This window comes from Melozone crissalis, unplaced genomic scaffold, assembly GCF_028551555.1.
Source record: "Melozone crissalis strain CALT ecotype California unplaced genomic scaffold, PUWL_Pcris_2 ptg000006l_1, whole genome shotgun sequence".
NCBI lineage: Eukaryota > Metazoa > Chordata > Aves > Passeriformes > Passerellidae > Melozone > Melozone crissalis.
In genome coordinates, this window is record NW_026535784.1 from 35,489,994 (window position 1) to 35,515,284 (window position 25,291).

The 25,291-nt window shown below is 37.6% G+C and overlaps 1 protein-coding gene across 1 annotated transcript in view; it reads right to left on the minus strand.

Annotated features, from left to right (window-relative positions):
* RXFP1 (relaxin family peptide receptor 1) overlaps window positions 1-18,457 on the minus strand; it is a 45,929-nt gene extending 27,472 nt beyond the window's left edge. The window contains exons 1-2 of the mRNA XM_054295827.1: window positions 18,374-18,457; window positions 1,765-1,920 (exon numbers count right to left, since the gene is read on the minus strand). Of these exons, the coding sequence (XP_054151802.1) occupies window positions 1,765-1,920; window positions 18,374-18,422 (205 nt within the window). The 5' untranslated portion in view covers window positions 18,423-18,457. The remainder of the gene's footprint in view (window positions 1-1,764; window positions 1,921-18,373) is intronic.
* Between the last annotated feature and the right edge of the window lie 6,834 nt (window positions 18,458-25,291).

Genomic DNA, 25,291 nt, shown 5'->3' on the forward strand with positions numbered 1-25,291 from the left:
TAATGGTCTCAATGATCTTAAATTTCTTTTCCTACCTAAAAAATTCTATGATCCTATACTGTCTTGTAACTCCCATTACAAAACTGTGTATATCCTAATTATTATCATACTAAGCTGTTTCTTTCAGCAAGTCCTTGTACGATAGACTTTGTGGTATTATACAGAAATGAAATATGGATAAAGCTACTGTTTATTGTCCTTGGACTTCTTGAACATGATAGGCCATCATCATTGGCAATTCCTGCTGCTGTAGGTCAAGATGACTACAGAAAAAACAGAGCAAGCAATTTTTGTTCAGGATTTTGATTATTTACAACAGAAACTAAGTATACAGCAGCAACAAATTGTATAAAACCACAAAATGGTGCAGGTTCATTATATGGGATTAGAATTTAAAATCACTTTCATATGGAGTAAGACCCTAAAATTGCATAGGTATAATGATAAGGTACTTCACATAGGTACACAAATCAGCTGCACATGCAATGAGAACAACTACTTTCAAAACCTCATTGACTTTACTGAGAGTGCTGGTGAAAAATATCTTTACCATATTTTGTTTGAAATTTCTTTCACAAAATTTCTTTCAGTATAGATAGCATGGAATTTTCACTTAATATTTTAATTCTTTGCAGTCCTCCCTCCCAGATCCAATGGCCTGGATGCCAGACGTGCCTGTCTGGGACAGACAAACAGTTCAGCTGCTTGGCTCTGGGGGCTGGAGGCAGAGTGTGGGGCAGGGCATGGTGCACCTGCCTGTCCTCCATGGCTACAGGAAAACTACCAGGGAGTAGGAAGCCTACTTTCCCCATCTGCCATGGTTCAGCAGCTCCGGAGAGCACCTCTGAAATATCCAGGCTATAAGTAAGGTGGCAATAACAGTAAATAAAATGTGCTAGGGTCCATTTTCTCTCCCTGTGGTCTTAGCTCACAACCAAATGGTGAAGTTCTCTCCTCACAGAACACAGAGGCCCCTTTCCAGACTATCCCAGGGCTGTGCCACCTCTGACCTGTGTCCAAACACTTCATGGGAGATGCTGCTCAGCATGGACAAGAGCTATGCCAGGGCCATGCCCACAAAGAAGCAGCATGGACAGGTAAGTGACCATGCAAAGCCCTTCCTGGTTTGCAGTAGAGGTAAAGCCAGAGCCCGCAAGCCAAGGCAAGATCACAGCTACCATCCAGAGGGGCTAGGAGTGACAAGGATCAAAACAGCAAGCACAAGTGACCTGACTATGTGTACACCCTGGGATTTTCACATTCCCAACTACCAAAGCCTGCTGGTAGTGCAGTGTACACAGTACACTTACAGAAGCACATCTTTCTCCCAAATTAGGGAATTTTTTCCTGGAAAACCTTGAAAATTCTTCTAAATTATATTTCCCACATTAAGCCACATTAAGCTTTTCATAAATTCTTTGAGCACACATCTAACTCTCCTCAGCAACAGTCTTTGAGAGATCATATACATCCATTTGTAGACATCAAAATGACATGTACATAGAAGCTCAAAGCAGGGAAAAAATTGGATACTGATAACTGATAACATATACAAAGAAAAATGTGGCTCACTCTTCTTTCCCTAGCAAATGGTTTGCTAGAGAAGGAGAGTGGCTTTATCAGCTATTGCAGACCTGCTGCACCCTCTGCAAAGCGTGTAACTTTCCTACTGCTGGCACTCCACAGCCTCCTGTTGGGTGTGAGCACTGCCTGGGTTTCAGTGACTACAGGTGCTGGACACAAGGCAAAGCCACAGCCACTCACCGCAGTTGTCTTCGTCAGCCCGATTCCCGCAGTCATCCTCACCATTACAGTGCAGCTGCTGGGGCAAACACTTTGTGATATTGCCACATGGAAAGTAGCCCAGGGGGCACCTGGTGCCAGCTCCAGAAACATGGTCTTCCAAAGAGTCACAGATGACTAAATAGGAACAGAAAAAATACGTTTATTTTGTGGTGTGTTTAAAGGTATTTGATATTACGCCTTTGTAAGTACTCATTTACATTTGAATGTGAATATAAAGCAACAAAAATGAAATTAAAAACAGTATATGAAGTACTTGTTAAACTTGGCAAAAATATTTTATATTGTTAGCTAATTAAAATTTCATTTGATATAAAGCAAACAGGTAATTCTCAAACAGGTGATTCCTCCCTATTCTTCCTCAGAATAAGCTCAAAATGTTAATTATACAAGACAATTGAACTAAGGCTACCATTTTAAAGAATTTTTTCAGTATTTATTATAATGATATACAAGATAAGCTATAGGTATTCCTGCCTATGGAAGGTGGTTGGAGTTAAATGATCTTTAGGGTCCTTTCCAACCCAAACCATTCTATGACATTCATTTGTGCTGAAATTTTAGATTCAGATAGATAAGACCCTCTATACAAAGTTAGATCAATATATGTTTGATTATATTCCAATTTTAAAGAAACGACTAGGTGTAAATGGATCAAGGATCAAAAAACAAGGCAATTAAGATGAAATCTGTGTCATCTGTGGCACAGTTTTGCTGAAAATTTAGTAAGACATCATGAAGGGGCCAGTTATGAATCCTTCAGAAGAACTGTCAGTCTGATCCAAAAACTGTGGAGATATTGGTCAGAATATATCAGTGTGAAGTTTAGACACACAGGTGCTGTTCTGCTGAGCCTGTGCTCTGTAGGAAAGAATTTCAGAGAACACAGGACTTCATTCAAGTGGTGCTTAGGGGAAAGGTAGAGAGATGCTGATGAGAGACAGTCAGAGTGCCTGGAGGACTCTGCCTGCCCTCTGTGATTCAGTTCCCTGTGCTGCAGCAGCTGCAATCACCCACATCTGCAGATGCACGATGCCTTACCAGTCCCACCAGTGCACCTGAGGGACAAATTCTGCCATCACCATTTTTTTCCAAAAAAGAGTGACTTAACTACTGCATCTGTAATGGATTGCAGGATGCCAAGTCAGATTTCTTCTTGTACAAGACCAATTTCTTCCCAAGAGCATACTATGGAGAGGGTTTAAAATTACACTAGAATTAAATTTGTTCAGCCCACAATACGTTGAAAATGGAGAAAAGCATCATCAGGACAGAACACTTTCCAGTGTTCTTCACTTCCAAAGCTTCCCTAAACCTACCTAGTACCTTTCTGCAAGGCTCTGCTAGTTTAATTTTTGAAGTACTTTCAAAAGGGAGTATCCCTTTTTCTTACAGCTACCATTTGACTTAATGCATACAGTTACAAAAAACTCCAAAAATCAAATACAGATTTTATTTTAAATTTCATTGCGATCTTAGAGCACTTCAGATACTCTCTAAAAACTTTATTAACTGTGATGTGATGCTTGTTCAGATAGTAAACTGCTAATTCTGAAACATGCAACTATTTTTCCAAGCTATTTTCAAAGACAAAATATAAATCTTTCACACAACTTTCCCAGATTAACAAGGAATCTTCTTGGAAAATGTCTGATTTTTTGCACTCATTTTTCTCTTGGACTAAGAGAAATCACCTAAAATTCAATCAATTACTTCAGATTCATAAAAAAATCCCTTCTGGAAGAACTTCCTTCCAGTTAAGCCTTTGACAATGTTAAAAACTCTGAAAAATTGGAATGTAAGAGCTGTAGCTGCAGAAAATGGAGATAAGTATCCTCTATATGTACAGAATTATCCTTGCTGTCAGCATCCTGCATAGAAATTCTTATATTCCAGCTAACCACCACTGAATGATTGAGAAAAGTTGATTTGCTTTTATTCACAAGTATATAACCCATGCAATTACTCAAAGATCATCAGCTCCTTAAGGCTTTTATGTATGGGTACCAAAAATGAAGCTACATCCTAGTCACAGGGTGAATTCACACTTGCATATTGCTCATAAATTTCTCTGCTGCTCTGTGCTCGTATTCAGAACATTATGATTAACTGGTTCCACCCAAAGAGAAGTGGCAAGAAAAGCTTATGTAGGCATACTGTTAAGCAAACAGTGTATATGTACTACTTAGTGTCTTGAGTCTCTTTCTTAGCACAAAGCTGAGCAGGCAACTGAGGCTCCCTTAAGAGCAATAATTACCTGTTACAATCTGGGTACCCACCAAACCATTGGTAAGAGACATCTGTATGGAAAAAACCACCATAAATGAAAACATCCCAAACAGACCATCAAAAAACCTCTCACATTTTGTCAAGCTTTTTATCCTACATGCTAGAGACATATTTAGACTGCTCTAAACCTTGTGCTTAAAGGAGCTGATCTCCATGCAATTTAAATTTCAAATGAAAGCATTTCTCTTCTCACACTAGCATTCAATGGAATTTCACAGCATGTTCCAAAAATTATTAATTATTCAAATAATATTAATCCCTGAACTAATAATGAATTTGCTGCTGCATTTTAGAAATCTGTACTTTGCCACAAAGAATAAGTCCCTCATGATGTTCAATGTTTTGAATTCTCAGTACATTTATAGCCTCGATGATATCTATTCTGAATCTCTGCATTATTCATTTGTGCTATGTTGGATTACCCTGGCATGTAAATATCTGCCTGGGAAAGGAGACAACACAGCTTCAAAACTCAACAACTTCATCCCAGTTATAAAATCAGTGAAAGCACTGGTCTTTGTCCACTAACTTGTTAACATCACTTTGTTTATGCAAAAAAAGACAGAAGTTTGGACTCTGCTGATTGCAGGAGATTTATGTGATTTATGTCTGGAAAAGCCCCCAGTTCTCTGGGGAAATATTTAGTAAAGCTGAGAAAGGTAGACAGAAGATAAGACAGTAAAAATTGTTGTAAAATGCTAGATAATATTCAAACAATTATCTTTCAGATTGAGGAAATTAAACTTCGGTCTTTGATGTGAGGAAAATAAAGATAGCAGTGCAACAACAGCAATTAAAAATTATGGTTATTGTTTTGCAAATACAGACTTTACTGACATTGGAGTTCACCATGACAAGATTATGATCTATCACACCATCTTTGTGATGTGGTATTAAAGTTGTTGGCTTTTCTACATTTGATTGATTTTCCACTATGAAAAAATTGAACCACTCTTCTTGTATCATGTTTTTTCTTTTTTTTTAGCAGCTGAAAGAAGATGAAAAGTGATAAACCCGTGACAGACTTGCTTATCAGGTTTGCTTTTACAGATACCAAGTAAAAGAGCCTCTTCTTTATATACCTCGTAGAGAAAATCATCTCCCGCTTCCTGTGACATAGAGATAATTGCAGACACTTCAGCTATTCTGCTCCAGAAAATTTCTTCTCATAACATTAAGCATAAATATTAAAATATTTGCAATGTTTTAAGAAAAAGAGAAAAGAAATAGGTGAGCTGGTATCAGTACAGACAGCACAATGGCAAAGAACTTCTTTCTGACTCTTGTCTCAGTACAAAAAAATGTTCTACTTTTCTAGCAGCATGTTCATGATACTGCAAATAAATATTTCTGACTATTGTGTATTTAGGGTCCCCTGAAATCCCCCAGATTAATCTCAAATTTTCAAAAATAGAAGAAGAATTTCTGTTGTGCACTTTTTAAGCTGGTCCAGACTGGCTGCTTTGAGATGCTTATTGCTATAAGATGTGTGTGGTGAAGAAGAAGGTGGATAATTTTCCCTGCTTGTCTTTAAATACCTGAGTTAACTCTGCTTTCCTTTGCTAAAGGAATAAGCATGAGTTGGGTTGTCATCTAGTAAATACAATAAGGCTTTTTACTCTGTAGCATGGATGCAGAATCACTGGGGAGAGAACATGACAGCCCCTCTTTAAACAGTCATAAAATGAAATCGAAAGAAGGAACGCATTTGGGAAAGCCAAGAACAAGATGTTCCCAGGACAACATGGCTTGGCTTCCAACTGAATTGATTAATTAGGCTTGCTAGTTTTGTGCATTCTTTGAAATACAGGGATTGGGTCACAAGTGCTGTTTGAGAAACCAAATAAGGCACACGCGCACTATAAGAACACAGACTTAACACTTGGAGGTTCCGTAAAAGAAGCGAGGATGACTCCATAAAGAGAACAGCTCTGGGCTGGTGGGACTGAGCCATGAGCACTGAAACCATCCAAAGGCATTACTCATTGCTTGATACCCCCTAGTCACACCAGTCTCAACTGTGCCACATATAGCTTCAAATAAAGGCATATCATAAAACCAGGAAAATATTTTTGTGTTTTCAAGAATTTGAATAGCATGAAGTCCAGTGTCATGAATCCAAAATGACTCATGAGTTCCATCAGCCAAATAAGCTAACTTGCTTTTCCTCACTTTGAGTTAGCCCTTCAAAAGGGTTGAGGAAATCCAATTGCTTTTTAAAAAGGCTCCTTAGATGCCAAGAACTGAGGAGTGATTGTGGTACTGAAGAATCCACCCTGTATTTTTCCATTTTTCTGATGGAAAATTATTTTACCTACAAAAGCCCAAGCTCTTCAAATGCACTCATGCAAAACCAGTGGCACTTTTTCACTCTTACATAACATTTTTTAGTTGCTGTACTTCTAGAAACAGTGGGAGATGGGCTGGAGAAACAGAAGACTGAAAATATTCTTGCTTTGAGACAGAATGTTTTGTTCTAATAAAACAGAATCAACTCAGAAAATATTGAAGTTAAAATCAATTTCACTTGTAATTTTTGTGCTAGCTTGAATACTTCAAGCTGACAGTTAATTAAAAAATATCCTGTTCTGCTGAATGGTATATTAAGGGCATGTGAAATGGTTTTGAAAAACCTTTAACATAACATAGAACAGGTCTCATAGGCCTATTACCTTCATTTGTAAAGATGAATCATCAGAACAAGGTTATAAAGGTTTACAACTATGAATTATTTAACCTTACAAGATGTTTAATTAATTATTAAGAAAGAATAGAAGCGACTAGTGACTGATCAGCTTTGATCAGATGTATCTGAATTACCAAATGACAAAAAAGAAGATACAACTTAAAAAGATATTTAAAAAAAAAAATTTGTTGTCTGAATTTGACCATTACAACAATATGTAGAAGTGAATGAAGAGATGGAGTTAATTCTTAGATTAATTTTCCTGGTTTTGTTCAGAATTTTCAGCTTTTTTCCCACTAAATATGGGATTTTTGAGTAATATATGACCGAGACAAGGATGAAGTTAGTCCATCATGTTTAAGGATAGAAATAAAAATTAACTTCTGCATAATTTCATTTATCATATTATGAATTTACCGGTGAGAGTGCTTTTTTTTTCATCAAGTAATTTTATAAAGACTCTCCTAAAATTTTCTTTTAGGAAAAGCTTTCTAGTGATATCTGGGAAAATGTAACAGGATTCTCATATTATTAAATGTCAATAAAACTAAAATTTAAACTTTCCATAAATACCATATTGAAAATAGATTCCAGATTCATACAAGAACAAAACAGAGTTTATACACTTGTACTTTAGTGCTGTTAATGTACACACACTTGGGGTAACACCCTGGGCAAAATTTGTGTACCAAAATAGACCTTGGTCTAGTGGCAATAGATTCTTTGGCATTAATCCTTGAGACAAAGTGTCTGTGGCTTAAAGGATTTAAATATATGTACAGGGCACTCAGAGAAGTGTAATCAAACTGCTATCACTGCACTGCCTTTTCTGTAATTTGTGCCTCTCCTTTGGTAGTTTTCCAGCCCTGAAGTCCATAACATTTTCTAAATGTATGTATATATTGTAAATGCATTGTGTTTTTAATTCCAGGTTTGATTGGGTACAAGTGACAGAGTGTCATTTATTATCAGTATGACGGATTCATTTCTAAAACACTCCAAATTGTTTTGAATATTTAGTTATTACCTTTGCAACCAGAAATACACTTTCAGTTTTATTGTATTTCATTTATCTTTAGCAAACTACATTAGATGTCACTCTAGGAATGTGTAGTACTTGAACTACACAACTAAATTTACATTTGCTTCCATTAAACACAATATAGTGAAATGGATTTTAGCAAAAATGATGCATATATAATGACTCTTGCACACCAATCTGGTAATTATCCTGGATTTTAATTTCATAAAGTACCTTCATACCTTGCTGTGGATTACACAATGCTTTAATTTCAGAAGCATTTTCCAAACCAGAAAATTTCTGCTATCTTTTTTGAAAACATCACCTCCAATCTCACAACAACATCACTAGTTATCAGTTATGTCACAGAAAATTCAGTCTAATTAAGGCAGTTATAGGGTTGGAGGATCCTTGCTGTCTAACTGCCAGATAAACCCACTCCAGGGCTGGAAACTGCCAGTAGAACAACTCAGACTGGTGACATGGCACATTGCCACAGCAGTTGGCTTTTATACCTTTTAGTAATTTGTTGTTTTGCTCTGATTGCACAGAATTTAGAATAAGTGCATAAAGAACTGAAAGAGTTAATACCTCTAAATGCCTCAATATGAAGTAAAATAAGTTCAATCCAAACTCTCAAAATTTTTAGGGCTTTCCCAAAGGATGAGAGTTCAGTATAATACCTAACAAAGACACAAATTAATGAACAGGGCCAAACCTTTTTATTGCTCCACTTCCCCTCTTCTTTCTCTCCCCAAATAAACAGAATTTAAACAATATCTGACTATTATTTCTGTTTAGAAAAAAGTTCTAGCTCCATATTCGGACATGATTTTCCAGAAGAAAATACATCAAGGTAAGCTTTCCTTTGCCCCTGTGATTTTTGCCTCAGTGTTACTCCTCAATTTCACTAATTTGTCTTTCACAGCAGGGCAATATCAGGTTGAAAGCTGGCCATGGAAACACTGGGGTTTTGTTCAAATGGTGCCAGGTATTGCGTAGAAATGAAGGCACCAATCCAAATGTGTTAAATACACTGTACTTGTCAGTAGCATCCCACCTGGAAAGCCAGGAAAGGGAAAGGTTAGCCATCAAAATAAAGGAAACTGCTCTCCCAGGAGTTAATTCTTTCTCACAACCACTATTGAGTGTATTTGGCCTGGTTCTTTGAGCGCCAAAGAGAAAATATTTTTGTTGTAAGTAATTTTTTCCCTCTCATTTGAAAAGCAGCATTTATGAGGTAACAATTTAAACACATGTAATAAAAAAAAAATTAAAAAAGACCTCTGAAGTTTCATACCTGGAATGGCATTTCTGAAGTTTTGTAATCCTAGGGTAAAAGATTTCTTCTACTGCAGTATTTGCCAGGTAACTTAAAATTATTTTTGTATGTTATAACACAGTAGTATGCTAATGACTGTTCTTTATATTTTAAAATCTGAGCAATCTAATAATCCAAAATATACTTTAGCCAAAAAAATTAAGGACAGATGTTTATCAATAAATGAGTGTCCCTCAAGCAACAATCATTCACCTCATCTAGATAACTCTGAATTTCAGTATGTAAGGACAGTAGTTAGAGATTACTATAAGGAAATTAATTTCTGACTTGCTGCTTTCAGCGAGTTAATCCAGTCAGCCATGCGTAAAGTAAGCAAAAGTGAAACACTGACTAGTGAAAACTAAATTATTTAAATTACAAACAACAGACATTTGTAATATTTCTCTTAAGTTTCCATAAACAAAAGGCAGATTTAAGTGACTTCATGACACAATGTCATATACAGGAGGAAGTTTGTGTACATGTGCATTCATGCATGGAAGCAAAAAGAAATCCAGCAGATCAGACAGAAAGTACTTGCAGCAAAGCCTTAAGAGAGAGCTGCAATGAGAAAGGGGAATGAAACTAGAAAGGCAATGAACATGAAATTACTTGCTGATATTCAAATTGTAGGAACACATTATTTTGCGAAAGAACAGAACAGAAAAGAATTACCTGGGTATCATTAACTTGTCCTCAATGCAGAAACCACCTAAAAGATCATAAACAATTGCCTAACTTTTCTTCTGTCAAGAGGGGCAAACCTGCCTTTCATTTTTTTCCTGTGAAGTATTTATACACTCACCCCCACCCCAAAACAGAGGTTATAGCTAAGTTATGCAATTTATTCCAACTTTGGTATGTTCTTGTGATGGGGAAAAAAACCCCCACAAAACCCCAACAACATGGTAGAATGAGTGTCTTGCAGTGCTGATAATAGAAAAATGGCTTTGAGAACAGCCAGCCCAAACAGTCTGAGGAAAAGAACCTGAAGGGTGGCAGTGGGAGATTCTATTATCTTTGTCTTCTTTTCCTCTCTAGTCTCTTATTTTTCTACAGAGGCACTAGAGCTAAGCAAGCTGGACATCAGCCACTATTTCAGATTCCACTATTTTTCCTCTTCTCCCAAGTAACACAATCCCAAATAAGTCTTTAAAAAATAATCTCAGTTATGGTTTTTCTAAGACTCCAGACAGAGAAAAAGTGTTTGGGGAGCCCTAATGCTGTATTTGAAACATGAAACATAATCTGGGTTTTTTTTATCTTTTTCTTTTTTCTCCCTTTATTGTGGCTTTAGTAAAGACTAAAAGGATTGCAATAATAGTTCTTACAATGGAACTAAGCCAGCATAATTTGAAGTGAAGCTCTGAAGCATGCTCAAGATTAATCTTGTAACAATGAAAATACATTATTTCTTGGTCAGCCGGAGACAGGACTGTCTGATATATTTTATTAATTCACATACCTTTGTTACTAAGAACCATTTATAACTATTAAGAATTTAAATAGAATATAGAACTACAAGTTCAGATTTGGGAAGTGGCTCTGCCCTGTGCCCTATGAGATTCCACCCTCCTTAAGTATTATAAAATATGGAACCCTTTGTTGTTCTGTTTTGAAGTTAAGTATTTTAGAAAATCTGTTTCTAAGACCTCACAGAGCTATTTTCAATTTGCAGAAAAATCAATTTGCAGAATGTGCTTAAATAAATGCATTATTGTTGGATTCTGACTCATTAATCTTTGCTTCGATTTAAACATGACAAGTTTTCCAATCTCTGCTGTATTCCACTATGAGTACACATAACTCACCACTAAAAGTTGTGACACTCCAGTTAAGTGCATAAAACAGAAATTATCTCAAGTTAATAGGATTTCTGACCTTCATGAAGCGAATAATGTGAGCTGGTTAAACCACAGAACTGGGGACTCATTTAGGCTGGAAAAAGCCTCTGAGATCATGGCATCCAGCTGTTGGACCCCATGACCACAGACATCTGACTTATTTCTTCTTCTGCAGGTTGTATCAAAATGTGCATGCAGATTAAGGGCAATAGATCTTTAAAATATATCTTGTAGATTTTATTAATGTACATAAAGAAATGTCACATTAGCAGCACATATTTAGAAGTTTGTATATCCAAATTAGAAAATATAACAAGAAACAGCATTCAGAAGTGTGGCTCAGTTTTGAATGCACTTTGGCTAAGCAATATTTTTGTGTGGATTGCTGTGGATTTAACCTTCACATAGTCTATTCTATGTGAAGGTTAAATCACATAGAATTGTTCCTGTTCCTACTTCTCTTCATTTCATGCCACTTCATCTAACCTAAAAGAGGATGGTGTCTGCCCTGACACTGTTTTCTCATTGCCAGCAGTGGAGTGCTCTGTGCCCTGTGGAGCCAATCTAGAAACCAATGTAGTTAAATGATAGTGTGAAAGCAGTGCATATGATAATGAAAGATTTTATAAGAAAAAATGAAAATTTAGCCAAATAGCGATAGAACAGAATGATGTAAAAGATGTTTTATTTTTGCTAAACCAATTTAAGAAAAAGAAAGACATCATGTGACATTTAAATCTTAGGGGTGCAGAAAAACCAGCTATTTAACACCTGTTTCTGATATGTTTTTGGAAAAAGTAGAAAATGACTGTACTCTCTTGGATGGTGCTGAAATCCATACTGAAGAAAAAGCAGGATTTATGGATGCATGTTTGCAGCATTACTCGATTACTAGAAAAGAATTCCTGTCTGAAAACCAGTGTCTATAATTTCTAGTTAAGACTACATAGCAGTTGATTCACATGTTTTACATGGAATTGGAGTCCAAAAAATGAGGTCAAGAAGCCTATTTTTATGGCAGATGGGCCTTCTTAAATTAAACTTCTAAAAATGTAGATTATCTTTGTCAACTGTATTGCTATTAAGTACTCCAGACTAATCAAGGTATTCAATCATGTGGCTTTTAAATTCAATAATTTAATCATTTTCTTCCCCATACACACAAATTTTGGCTTAACTATGATGTGGGCAGTTTCATTAATGGATTCTGCTCTTAGCCTACTCCAAAGAAGGGCTGATCTCTTCCTATCTATTAAAAACAAAACAAAACTAAAAAACCAGGGCAAAAATATATTTCTAAGTTCAAAAATACCACTTCTACCCTCCCAAGCACTATGCCTTTTTCCCTACATTGAGCATAACATTGACAATCAGGTCTGTGATGGGAAAGTCTCTTCTCCCAGGTCAAGCCAGTTATTTCTTTTGCAGAACAGAGGAGAAAGAGGTGATGTTCACCTGCTTTGACAGACTTGTGCATGCCTTTGAGCCTCAGTGACTGCACAGTCTCTCCCACTCCCAGGGCCATACTGACACTTTCTTTTCTCTGGAGGCAGCACTGACTTGACTGAGACAAGCCCTTGGGACCAAATAAAGCCTTGGGATTGATACAGAACAGCTGGGTGGAACACAACGAGCTGTGCTACAGGGGATGGGTGATTTAACATCCTCTCTGGATAAGCTCTGCTAAGTCATCTCACATGCACAGATCCCCCAGGGTCAGGGTCACTGCTCTGGGCTCTTCGTCCCAGTGCCAGCTCACCCTCACACCAGGACATGAATGCAACCTGTGCTCCCAGGGCTGGGTGTGCCCATCAGGCCACCTTAGACTCATTCAATCCCTTGTTTTTCCATCAGTCTCTCTTCCTGCTGTATTTGTCTTGCCCTGTCACACCAGTCAGCTGCATGCTGGATCCCTCAAGAGCACTGGGGAGACACAGCAGGGAGTGTGCACAAGACTCTGCAAGACTTCTTTGCTTATCCACAGCCACTTTATGTGCAACATCCGTTATTAGCAACATATAATCCACACCTGAATTCAAACTCAAGACCTTTATATTTCATACATTTCTGATAACACTCCTCCACATATTACTAAAGGCATTTTATCTTTGATTGGTTTTCTCGTGTATTACTGGCATCATGCTCTTTAGTCTACAGTTTAACCACTTAGAAGCTATAATATTAAATTCATAATTAGTTCCTTATACTGCTACAATAATTAGACTTCCCATTTTTAAGTCTTCAGAGATTACTTAGATTACAGTTTAGAATATGAAATTATTGCTCAGATGGGGAGCTGAGACATTAACATATGTATGGCAAGGGTTTCTGCTAATTTGAAGTTTTTACTTTCTGAATCAGTCAGTTTCACAGAGTACTTAGAGCACAGCTTCTACAGATGTCAGTGGCAGCCATGCAATGAACGCTGCCACATCAGGATGATCAAACCAAAAATGCCAGAAAATCTGCTATATAATTATTATCCAATTGTAAGGCTTTTAGAGCAAAAAACAGGAAAAGTTTTCCACAGCGGAGTTCAGTTGCTTTCATGAAATGGCCTTTAATTTGTAATCCCCAGCCTCATCCACATTTTATCTTAATCTTCTACAGCAAATGAAGGAGGGATCATACAGCCAGCATAATTTACCATAATTTTTGATTCATCCTTTTCATGCAGGACACAAAGCATGTGTTTTTGTGCAGTTATAACATGAAGAAAATTCAGTATGGGCACATAGCACAAATTAAGATTCTGTCTCTTGCCTAAATTCCTAAACACTGAGTTTACAAAATTAATAACTTTCTCTGACTTAGGTAACATTTACTATTAGAAGAGGAAATCAGTTCCCCTCCAGCATTTTATAACAGGACAGCATGCTGCATCACTAGTTCAGATCCTTTAGCTCTCCAGACCTTTGTTTTTTGGGAGGGTAGAGTGATCTGGCAGCGCTGATTACCAGCCTCTGGGCAGAGGTGCTACTCAGGGGGAGACATTTTGAAAGAAGTCAATAAGTCACAGGACAATTTTGGGCTTCATTCTGGCTTTGTAATACAGAGCTCACCCTACCAAGCACAGCTTCTTTTTCTGCTCAGGCTCAACCCAGCTGCTTCACTCCCATCCTTTTTTGTCTGCTTCCCATCATCTCATCCCCTTCTTTCTGTACAGAATCCTAGCTCTGATCTCACCATCCTCTGACTTCATTCTTCAGATGCTCACTCCCTTCTCTCAGAACTCCCTGTCCTTCTCCTTTAATTAACTTTCTGTTCCCTGCTGGCTCCCTCTCTCACATCCCTTTCCTCAGTCTCTACTCTCCTGGACTAATAATCGTCCTGATTTCCATTTTCCCTTTCTAAGTAGCATTAGTCTTTCCCCTCAACTCTCTGTTCCATTGTCCCATCTACCTGTCCCTTTTGTCCCTGCTTTTGTTGTCCTTTTCCAGTCCTTCCCAATACATTGTCACCTCCTCTGTCTTTCAGACACAACAATTATGAGTTCCTGATCCTCTCAGCTCCCTGTACCTCCCAGCCTTGCACCAGCCATTTTAAAGTCTGATTTGATGGCTTCAAAGTCATGGCACTCAAGAGAAAACTCATGCTGAGATGGCTGGTGACAGATCCTCTGAGTGTCACAGTGGTCTCTAGCAGCAAGTAACATCTATGAGAAAAGGTTATTTTTGCTTTACTGCAGCCAGGCTTGAGCCGCGTCATCAGCTCTAGTGGGATGGCCTGTCAGAGGATTGTCTCTCAGCACAGTGATATTTTAGAGAGATACTTCAAAAGAGCTGTTTAAGAAAATGCTTTGCTTAATACAAGATTATCCAAATTGATCAATGTAGGCAAAGTATCAATTCCTCATATTCAGAAAAAATTTTGGAAAAGTTTCGCTTGTCTTCTTGCTCAAGGTCCACAGATTGCACATAAAATTTCAGAGCAAATGGTTCAAGTCTGGTAGAGTCGCTATAAACACTCAAGTTTTCAACTTGGGTAGCTCCTGGGGCTGTTAACAAAGACGTGAAAACATTCTTGCCCAAGCAGCAGCTGCAGGATCTAAGATCTAACTTTCAAAACTTCATTTTACCATTTTGTAGATTTTAACTACCCTCTAACTGATACTAGAGTAAATTTTCCTCAGGAAATCTAGCTTGAATCCCTGATTTTCTCTAAATATACTGATTTTCATATTATACACACGTAGATTCACAAGAAGCACGTTGTTCTTCTAACTACAGGAAAGCCAAAGAGATTAATGACCAAATTAAATGAAAGAAATAACCAAATATTATTATTACACAATGATTATTTGAGCTTGGGCAAAGGCTGAAGTAATTTCACTTTCCTATTTACAAATCTGGAAGGAATCTTAAAATATGTTACAAACTATGTAAACAGGAGCACAATCATAAACTTGCAATTTTCTGAAGGATTCAGGATTGTCTCTTTCCCACATTTAACAGAAAGCATTTGGTATAAAAGATCTTGGCCTTGAAAACAGCTGTCACCTGCATGAAGTACCAGAACAAGTAATGAGATTCAGATGGTTTAAAAAGTTGTCCTTGGCACTTTAAAATGAGGGTAAAGGATGGAAAAAACATGAGGGAAGAACAGAAGGAGGAGCCTAAAGGAGCTGGAGGTACAAACAGAAATAGGATTGGAAGCATCAGGTAGAGGTACAGAGCATAAAGAGTTAAAATTGTAAGAGTTGTAATTGTTTTTCATAAGGAGCCTGCCAAAACCCTTTTGGAACTCACTTTGAATACTTTTCAATACTAATGCTCCCCTGTTTTGCTTAATGATTGATAAATGAATTGTTTGAGATCCTGTCACTTAGCCAAGGTCCAGGAGGATAAAATAGCTTTTGTCCCCAGAAAGTAAATCAAAGGCACTCTGGGGGCACAGCAGTGCACTACAGAGGTTGCAGCAGCTCCAGCTGAGTATTTTGCTAAGAGAAAAGATGCAGCAGCTGCCAGAGCAATGCCAGCCACACATCTGAAGTGACCTGCCAGCTTTGCAAGGGAGGTGGTGACCCACCCAGGCAGAAGTTCATCCTGGCTACACATCCAGAGCCACCAGTTCCACAGCTGGAGTCTGAATTTATTTATCTCCATGTTATATTCACTACTGTTGTGTGGACAAAAACTATGATGCAGATGCTGCTTTGTTTTCATAGAAAGCTCTACCTGGGACTGTGTATTCCACTTGGGAACATACTCAGGTGCTTGCCAGTACGCACAAAGCTTGATTGCTTGAATTAATTTGATTATTTAGATTTTGGAGGGAAAGGTTTTTCATACATAAAATAAAAACTTTAATGAGGACTCTCAAGGAGGAGAGTAAAAACAGTGATTGAATTTCAGCTGTTGAATGGAAAACTAAAGGGACACAGCTTGGATGGATCCAGGTAAATGAAACTAGTAGCTTTTGTACAATATATACTCCTTATTTTACTTTCAAGAGAATTAGAAGGATATGTAACTTTGTAGAAATTAAAAAAAAATACCAGCACCAAACATAAAAACCTCCACAACAAAACACAGCTGAACTTGCAGCCATCCACCGAAAAAGAAAGAAAAAAAATTTCAAATTTCTAAGGACAGCTATCCTTACTCCAGGAATGTTTAATACCAGCTACCCTAAAGGCTTGAGCAGAGCTGATGCCTATTGAACAGATGAAATCAGTCAGCTTGTAGGTGTGGTTATAATTAGCATTGTTGACTAAAACTCTGAAAGGCAGTGAAGCTGTGAACTGTGCACTGAGCAAGGTGAGGAGATGTGACAGAAACAGGAGCTAATTTTGGTGCAACACAGAGCACTAACAGGTGCCAGAGACTCTGGGCATGGATGTGCTTTAATCTATGAATTCACTCCTCACTTTAACAAATCTAGATGAGCCATGTGGTTTTATTGTAATACACTATATATGATGTGTATATACCTAAAAAGGTAATGGCCATCATAATTAGTAGGCTTGTAGTCATTTACAGTCCTCACTTGCTATCCTATTTTGCAGTATGCTTTAATATATTCCAATATGTTTAATAAACTCCATAGCAGAGATGAATTTAACAGCAGAAATTATAGCAACAATTGGCACATATTTTATGTTTTTATGTTTTGGCATAGAAAACAGTAATGCGAAAGGCTTAATTTGATGAAAACACTTAGCCTTTATTCTGCATAACTGGAAGTACTACTTTAAATATTGAATTATAGCTCACGGAAAATGCAGGTGCATATGAAACCAGACCTTGCTCATAGGTATGATACTACATCATTATTGTTGCTTTCTTAATTCCAAATACATTAATATCACTGGTTTTTTCATGCATGCAGCTTGCAATTATGTATTCCTCTAAACCATACAGGAATTGCTTAGAGTTTTTCCACTGATTTAACTGAATTTTGCAACTGGAAAAATAGCTGTGTATGGAGCTCTATTTCCCAAACTCCTAGTGGGGGCAAAACCCCTTACAAATGTTATCTTAAGCAGCATCCTATGAACACATGGACCCAAAATTATTTCATTTAAAAACAGGAAAGAGAACAAGCTGTTGCACAATACAAAAGAAGATTACAGAATTCGACCTTTTGCTCCTATTATTTTAACAAAATTGTTCATGTTATAAAGAGTAGCTATTTTCATGTACACAATTAATGAAACACTATTTTAATATTGGCGTTGTGCAATAGAAAGCAATTAATAATAATTACAACTAAAGAAAATTATAATAATTAGGAACTTTCAGCATATAGATCAGCACCAGCAGCTTCACAGGGACAGCTTTACCAAGTCCTGAGAAGCACTAACAAACCAGGGTGCTCAAATGAAATGAAGAAAACACAGCTAAAGTAAGCAGTGTGTCTTGTGTAACTCTCATCACACTGAAGTGATTTGCATCTGAAGGAAAACTAAAATTGAATTCAGTCTCCCTCTTGCATGTTATACAGCCTATCATGCTAAAAATTCCCATTACCTGAACACATTCTGCTCTCTGAGAACTATCTATTCTAGTAGCACTTGCAGTCTCACTTCAAACTACTGAACTGAGTCTAAAATGCGGATTTCATGGCATCTGAGTAAAGTCCATTCTGCAGGTACCTTCAATAAATATTTACAGCAAGTATTTATGCAATGTTTAAGCTCTCTCTCATTTTAAAATTTCAGCTCATAACTATTAATAGTAACACTCAAGGCATTAAGTGCAAAAAACATCTGATCCTGACATGTAGCTAGTAACCTTGAGAGACTGCATTGCACTTCGATTCTACTGAAAAACAATTGACATGAAGAAATGTAAAATAACATGAGATACCACGAGAAACCACGGTTTTTAAAAGAAATCCGCTCCTGAAGTTTATCAGCTCTCTGCTTTGCAATGTTCAAAACAAGAAAGGAAGCCAGGGGCACTTACCCTTGGTACCAATAAGCAAGAGCATGTAGAAGCAGCAGTTGGGTGTCATATCTGTCCTTCAGGGATTCAGTGGATAAAGTCAGGGAGTGCTGTCCTTCGAAGCGCACTCCAGCCGGAGAGCTGCACGCACAGCCTGCCTCTGAGAGCCCTGAGCAGTGTGTCAGGAGAGCTCCTGCTCTCCCTGCCTTCCTCCCTACTCACCCTGGCTCTCCCTCTCCCCCCTCTCTGGCACACAGGCACATGAAAGTTTCCAGGATCACACTCAGCTCTGCCTTGCAGGCTGGGATGTGCTCTGTGGCAGGCAAAGGCTGGGCTGTGTGCATGGACACGGCTCTGCCCCGAGCAAAGCTGCTGCTGCTGCTGCACAAAACACAGCCAGGTCCCCAGAGCTGTCATCAATAGCCCAATCATTCTTCCTTCTCTTTTTTTTTCTCTTCCTAAAATTTCAATCCTGCAAGAGGTCTGAGAAACACAGTTTTATTTAGTCTAATCTGTTTGAAACCAAATGTTTTCTGTAGTTTAGATAAAAACTGGAGGTTTTTCAACTAAGGGGAAGTGAAATTTATAAATACAGTCCCTTTGTAGCAATCCAGATACTCAGTGAAATATAGAAAAATGCACAATGTAATTTATTTCCAATATCAGCATGTCACTACTTTTACACACTAACCACTCTTCATGACTAATGCTAAGGAAAGCAATCTGAAAGAACAAAGAGGAGTGTTCAAAAACATATTCTTTATGAGGAAAAGTTTTTTCACAGATTTTTGTCTTACTTGAACACTTTGAGACATTCCTATCTGGCCCCTGATTTTACTGTCACCGGTAGATCATGGTATTCCCCATTACAGTCACAAGTTAAAATCTGTTTTATGATGTGAAGGCTAACATTTAGCAGCACAGCAAGACATGCTTCAAAACAAGTTGGGCAGTTGAGATGAACTTGAGCGAGGAGTTAAATTTTATGTGGACTCAAAGAATTTCAGACTTTTAAGTTTTTTTTCTTTTTTTTCAAAAAAACCAGCTTGTCAGGATACCAATGAATCAGAGAGCACTGGTAACCCGTGGGCAGTTATGTCAGGTACTGAAGGAAACGAGCTTCTCTGACTAAGGAAACGTGCATATAAGAACACATCCACAAAATGGTGAATTTAGAAAATTAGAAAAACCTTTATCACAGTCAAAATCTAAGCCCACATTGTTGCTATGGCAAAGTTGTCTACAAAATAGGCATTATGAACTGCCAGCCTCTTGATTTCTGGTATAAAAGAATACAGAACAGAGAGGGCTTTACAGAAAGGTTGTTGTCTATGGAAACCTCAAGAAATACTTTGACATCTACTGTAACAAACAGACCCAGTAATAGGCAATGTACAGGCAAAAATGGATCAAAAGGACTAGACATAAAATGATTCTTTTGTAAGGTAGGGACTAGCTTTTGAGCATATCAGTTAAGATCACACTTGCTTCAAACAGCTGTTTAAGAGTTAATCTAACTCCTACATACTCTAGGGCTAATGTCTCAGCTGAAAACTCTTCTAAGGTGATAAAATAGAAGAAGAAACTGAACCAAGAAAGTAATGAAAAGTGAAATACTCTTTCAATGAAAAGTAAAATAAAAGCTTTACCTCTTCAGTGCAGGGTGAGAGAGAACTCACATTATAAAGAAAGAATTCTCTTTCTTGTATAGATTCCTCTGTAGCTTTCTGCTCCTGATCTAGTCATAATTACTTGAGAAGTGTAAGAACCATACATGTGTTTGGAATAGATCCTTTCACCTGATAACATAATAAATCAAGCAAACTGCTTTTTTAAAAAGCAGTCTGACCCACCACAAAAGTTGAAGATATTCTACGTCAGAGCAAACAGGGAAAACCCCCAAATGTGGTACATACCACTCACACACATTTTCTGAAGCTCAGCCCCAGTGGGAGTTGTCACTTTTCAGCCTTCCTCTTTTTTAAGGACCTTAGGATGACCTTAGGATGAGTATCCTGAGTAAGCGAGGATACTCATTAAAGTTAATTTTGCTGCAAATAAACACTTGCTCTATGGAAAACCCACTGAGATCTTCCCTCTTCTAAACTTCTTACACATTCATGATATCACAAACAGAAGCAGCAGCAATTTCCAGCCCATTCTCAGTATAATTATATTTAAATCAAGAAGCTAGAGTTACAAACTCACACATTGCTGAACTGTGGAATGCAGGCAGGAAAAGGAGGAGAGACCAGCTTTTGAGAAGTACTTTTGGCCTACCTTAGTGGAATGCATTTTTGCTTCTTATTAGAAGAAACATTTCTGTGTATTAGAAGGTCAATAAGTGTTTCCCTCTTGACTTAATGTAAAAAGTTATGGTATGTTGGCATTTAAGAACTCTTTCCAAGAAAACAATAGTCTTGATAGACTAATTCGTTACACAGCAAAGAAATAAATCATCAGAATTGCATGTTTTCAAACAGCTTTGAGAAGACATTGGACTTCATTGGGATGGTCAGTATTTGCTTTTATTTCTACTTACAGGAGTTCTAAAATTGAAATTCAGTCCAAAGAGTATCTAAACTGCAGGAACTTAATTGTCATATCTGTGGGGGACACCCCCCCCCCCCCAAACATTCAACAAACATTGTACCACCAAACCACAAATTATCAGAACACATTAATGTTTCACTAAATCCAAAGTGTTCATAATCAAATTTTGAACTAAGAGTTAAATAACTGCAATTATTAGACACTTTCAAACAAGTTACTAGTGAAGTTCCAGCCCCTTGTAGTCTTTTTTCTATTGTTCACCTTAGGTGCTAGGTAGAAGGAACTACACAAAAGTAAAGAAATGATAGCTGCATGCATCATCATTGTAATTTTCATTATTTAAAAAAAAATGCACTAAGCTGTAAATCTGCTACAAAGGAAAGAAGTTAGAATTCCTTTTCAGCTTGAGGAAAAAAGGTTTACTTATTTGCAGGCTGCAGCTACTCCTTTGAAGGTTACAGGTAGGAGAAAAGTTGTATCTCTAAGTTTTGGCCTAAATGAGGGAAATGGATTCAGCCAAAGTCTGCCTGATGCCATTCTTCTCCAAGTAGTGAGTAGTATGGATCTCACTGTATGGATACACTTCTGCTCTTTCCTAATGCTGGTATTTTCCTTGGTTTAGTTAGGAGTGCTTTCAAAGATGCTTTATGTCACGCATCAAATCAAAGCCCCACCAGACAATTGCTATGCCAATGGTGGATTTATTACTAAGAGATGCTCATTAGGCAAAGCAAATTTTCAGCTGAAAATGCTGATTAACCTGTCAGCTGTTTTGCTGTGTTCCTAGTGAAACACAAAACAGTACAGGATGAAGCACTGAAAGTAAAACAGGGCCCATGTTGCCACCTGCATCATGAAGATTATGTATTACAGCAGTTCATACGTAAAAATGACAGCCCCAGAAATGACCCTCTTGTTTCCTCAGCCATTTGATGACCAAAATCTAGGGTTTGTATTATAGTTATGTGAATAACTAATGGAGAGATAAGGCTCCAGAACACAGCATTTAAAATCTAAATCCTTCATTATGTCCATCAATCCCACAATCCAAAAGACTTAGCTGTGAAAATGAACATAATTGGCTTAATTATATTTAATTTTCACTGCATTCAAAGCTCTGTCAGTGTACTTTGCAGACAGTACAACTGAGAATAAGACATTTGTATTTTACAGGGCAACTCTTACCTTCAGAGGATTTATTCCTCATTTAACACCCACATCCAGGTTCCCTGAGTTCAGAGCAAAGCAAACTAAAGGACCTCTTAAGAGAAGCACAAGAATGTCTAAGCTCAGAGAGATAGAAAAGACCTCATTTATAGCAGCTCTTTCCAAACATTAAGCTGCACCACAGTATCTTTATCTACCTCTCTATCTCATACACTTGTGCCTCAAGCAGTGCTGTAAAAATGGACTACTTTTTTTGTAAAGATTACTCTTCCCATTTCACAATTACAGAGATTTAATAGGGTCTATCTCTCAAAACCTGAAGAGCCTGGGACACCTGACCTAATGGGCCAAGCTAACTGTGCAGGCACCTCTGCTGCAGGACCTCCTCACTTCTCACTTCCTTCTCCAGACCCTGTTTATCAGCACAGCTGCAGCTAAGCTGGGATTACTGACATTGCATTGGAGAAAGGGGAGAGATATTCCTCTCTTGGAAAAACTGAGCTAGATATTCTCACCTGGAAGGCTTTTTCTTCAGTGGAAATGTATATCCACCAAAAGCCTTAACCCAGAAATCAGTTCTGCCAAGTTATCTTAAGCTTAAGATATTGTACAAAATTTGCCTCTAGTGGCAGCTCCTAGCTGCAGGCTGATCATAACTCCCTTGCTAGGTCTCAGGCTGCAGCTACAGAGGGCAACACAGACAATGAGTTTCAGTTTTCCACAAGAAACAGGCAGACAGAAGAGGAGACATTACTGGATGACTGTTTTTTCTTTTTCTAAGACAGCCTTACCTATCTTTTCTTTGTGGATGGGACAGTGTATTGCCTGAAGAGAGTGGTGCACAGGCAGCAGTAATTTAGACGTACAAGCAGCAGTAATTTAGCTCTGAGCTCACTGAAACACTTTCCTCTCTTCTACAAAAGTACCCTCAGCCACTGGGCCCCGCCCAGCTGTCCTGCTACAGCTGCTGTGCAAGAAGGCCACAGTCCGAGCAAACTTGCTCATTCCCTCCCTCATTCCCCAGTTTCCTCCAGCTGTTCCTTCCAACTGGGTGTTTTGACTAAATCAAATGCCTGACTCAAAGCTGCAACTGAAATGTTGAAAGTACATTTCTAAAAGCAATCAAACATATAAACTTTGCTAATGATACTCTTCCTAACCAGCCATTTCCAGTCTTTTGACTGATTAAAGATTGCAACAGTATTTTTATGACTGCATGATTACAGGTATGATGTTAAAGACTTTGGTAAATCATTATACCATTTGGGAACATTATAGTAACTGCCTATGACTGAAAGATGGAAGATTAAAAATCGAGATGTATCTTGATTTTTCAATATGACTCTTTCCAAGTTACCTCTGTCCTTCATATTTGAGGCAGTGCAATTTTTGCTTTACAGGACTTAAGATTCTAGAAGAAAAGGCAGACCTCTCAGGTATGAATAGCTGAATATCAAAATTGCAAAGTTCACAAAATGTTCACTGGGAATTTATTTATACATTTGAACACGAGATGGTACCAGACATAAACATTGACAATTAAGTCCCACTTTGATAAAATGTACTCTAAAGAGATATAGCACATTAAGTTTTGAGAACCGAAGGTCTTTCAGTAACTCAGCTATGAAACCTTTGTTTTAGAGAATTACCAAAGTCAACTTTGAAGTCAGAGAGACATTGATATGTGGTAGCAGAATGGCAGTACATTTGGGCTATCTCCCAGATTAAGAAATTGTCCTCAGAGGACACCAGGAGCCTTCTGAACTGTTTACACTTTGCTTACTCATCAATGCCTTTACATGTGAATCCACAATGCTCCCTGTAAGGAAATAACTGAATTGAGGAAATATTTAACCTAAGATAAAGAGAAGGAACAACTAGACACGTGGGACAAACATATGTTGAAGTGAACACTCCCCTCCCCCCCCAAAAAAGGTGAACACCCTGCTCTCCCCTCTCCAAAAAAAACCAAACACCCATACCCAAAAAAACCCTCAATAACATCTCCCAAAATGCAAAAGAAGTGAGGAGGAAGAGGATGAAAGTTACAGTATGAAGAAGCAGGGCTTATTAGAGGGCAAATATGTAATGTAAGAAGACACTAACAAAAGTTGGAGTCCCTGAAATGAAGAATGAATTTGAGATATTAAATGTAAGACTATCCATATCCACAGCTCACCACTGCACTGTTGTGAAGAAAATAAATTCTCTAACACGAACCCATATTTTGGGAAGTAGGTATGGTTTCCAATCCAGTGCCTTTATATAATGCCTTAATTTACAATTCTAGTTTTGTATTTCTGAAACAGCCTGAAAAAAACCAAAAAACAAAACCCCCCAAACAAACAAACAAACAAACCAACAGAGACAGCATAAGGAGCTGTGAAATTCAGAAATCCCACAGTCATTGTTAGGTAATTGCAAGTGATCAGTATCATAACATTCTCCTAATGCTGGTAAATATTTAGGACCTAAATTCACTGGGGCTTTGAGTTCGTTCTTTGGGGTACTATTTAGATTGTTCTTTTACACAGATACACATTGGATGCAATCAGGGAATAAGTATAACATTTATCTGTATCTAATATTGCAGCTTTTGAGAAGCATGAAATGAAAATTCCTTGAAAGAGCTTGCAAAGATGTCTGGCTTGGGAACAGCTGATACCCTGCCATGAAGGAGCTTAAATTAGCAGATTTTTTATTTAGGTGAGCTTTGCTTCCTTTCCTTCAAATAAATTGTGCATGAAAAAAAAATCAATATTTCTGTGAGCAGCTTGAACTAGAATGAGAATTGATTTCAATATTAAGCATACAGTTCTAAAGCCCTGGGATATTACAAGTAGAGAAAACCTTTTCAATGTAACCATGCAGAATGTATGGTTAAACCATAGGAAGCTATGACCTATGGTCCAGGTTCTTTTTTCCTTATTTTGTTTTGAAACATAGCAGAAGTTTACAGGTTTGCAAGACTAAGTAACAGTTTTATATTACAAGTAAATATATTTGATGTTTTTGCCAAGTGTCTGGCTGACTAACACTATAAAAATAATTGTTTTCCCGTTGATGGTATTTATTTCCAATATTCCTGAATTTTCTAATATCTTTGAGAATATAAAGTATAATTTAATGAAGAGTAAGATAACATCAAAGAATGCATTTAGCTTGGCTTTTTATTTTATCCCAGGATGATTTCTATGCTAATTATAGGGAATATTTTTG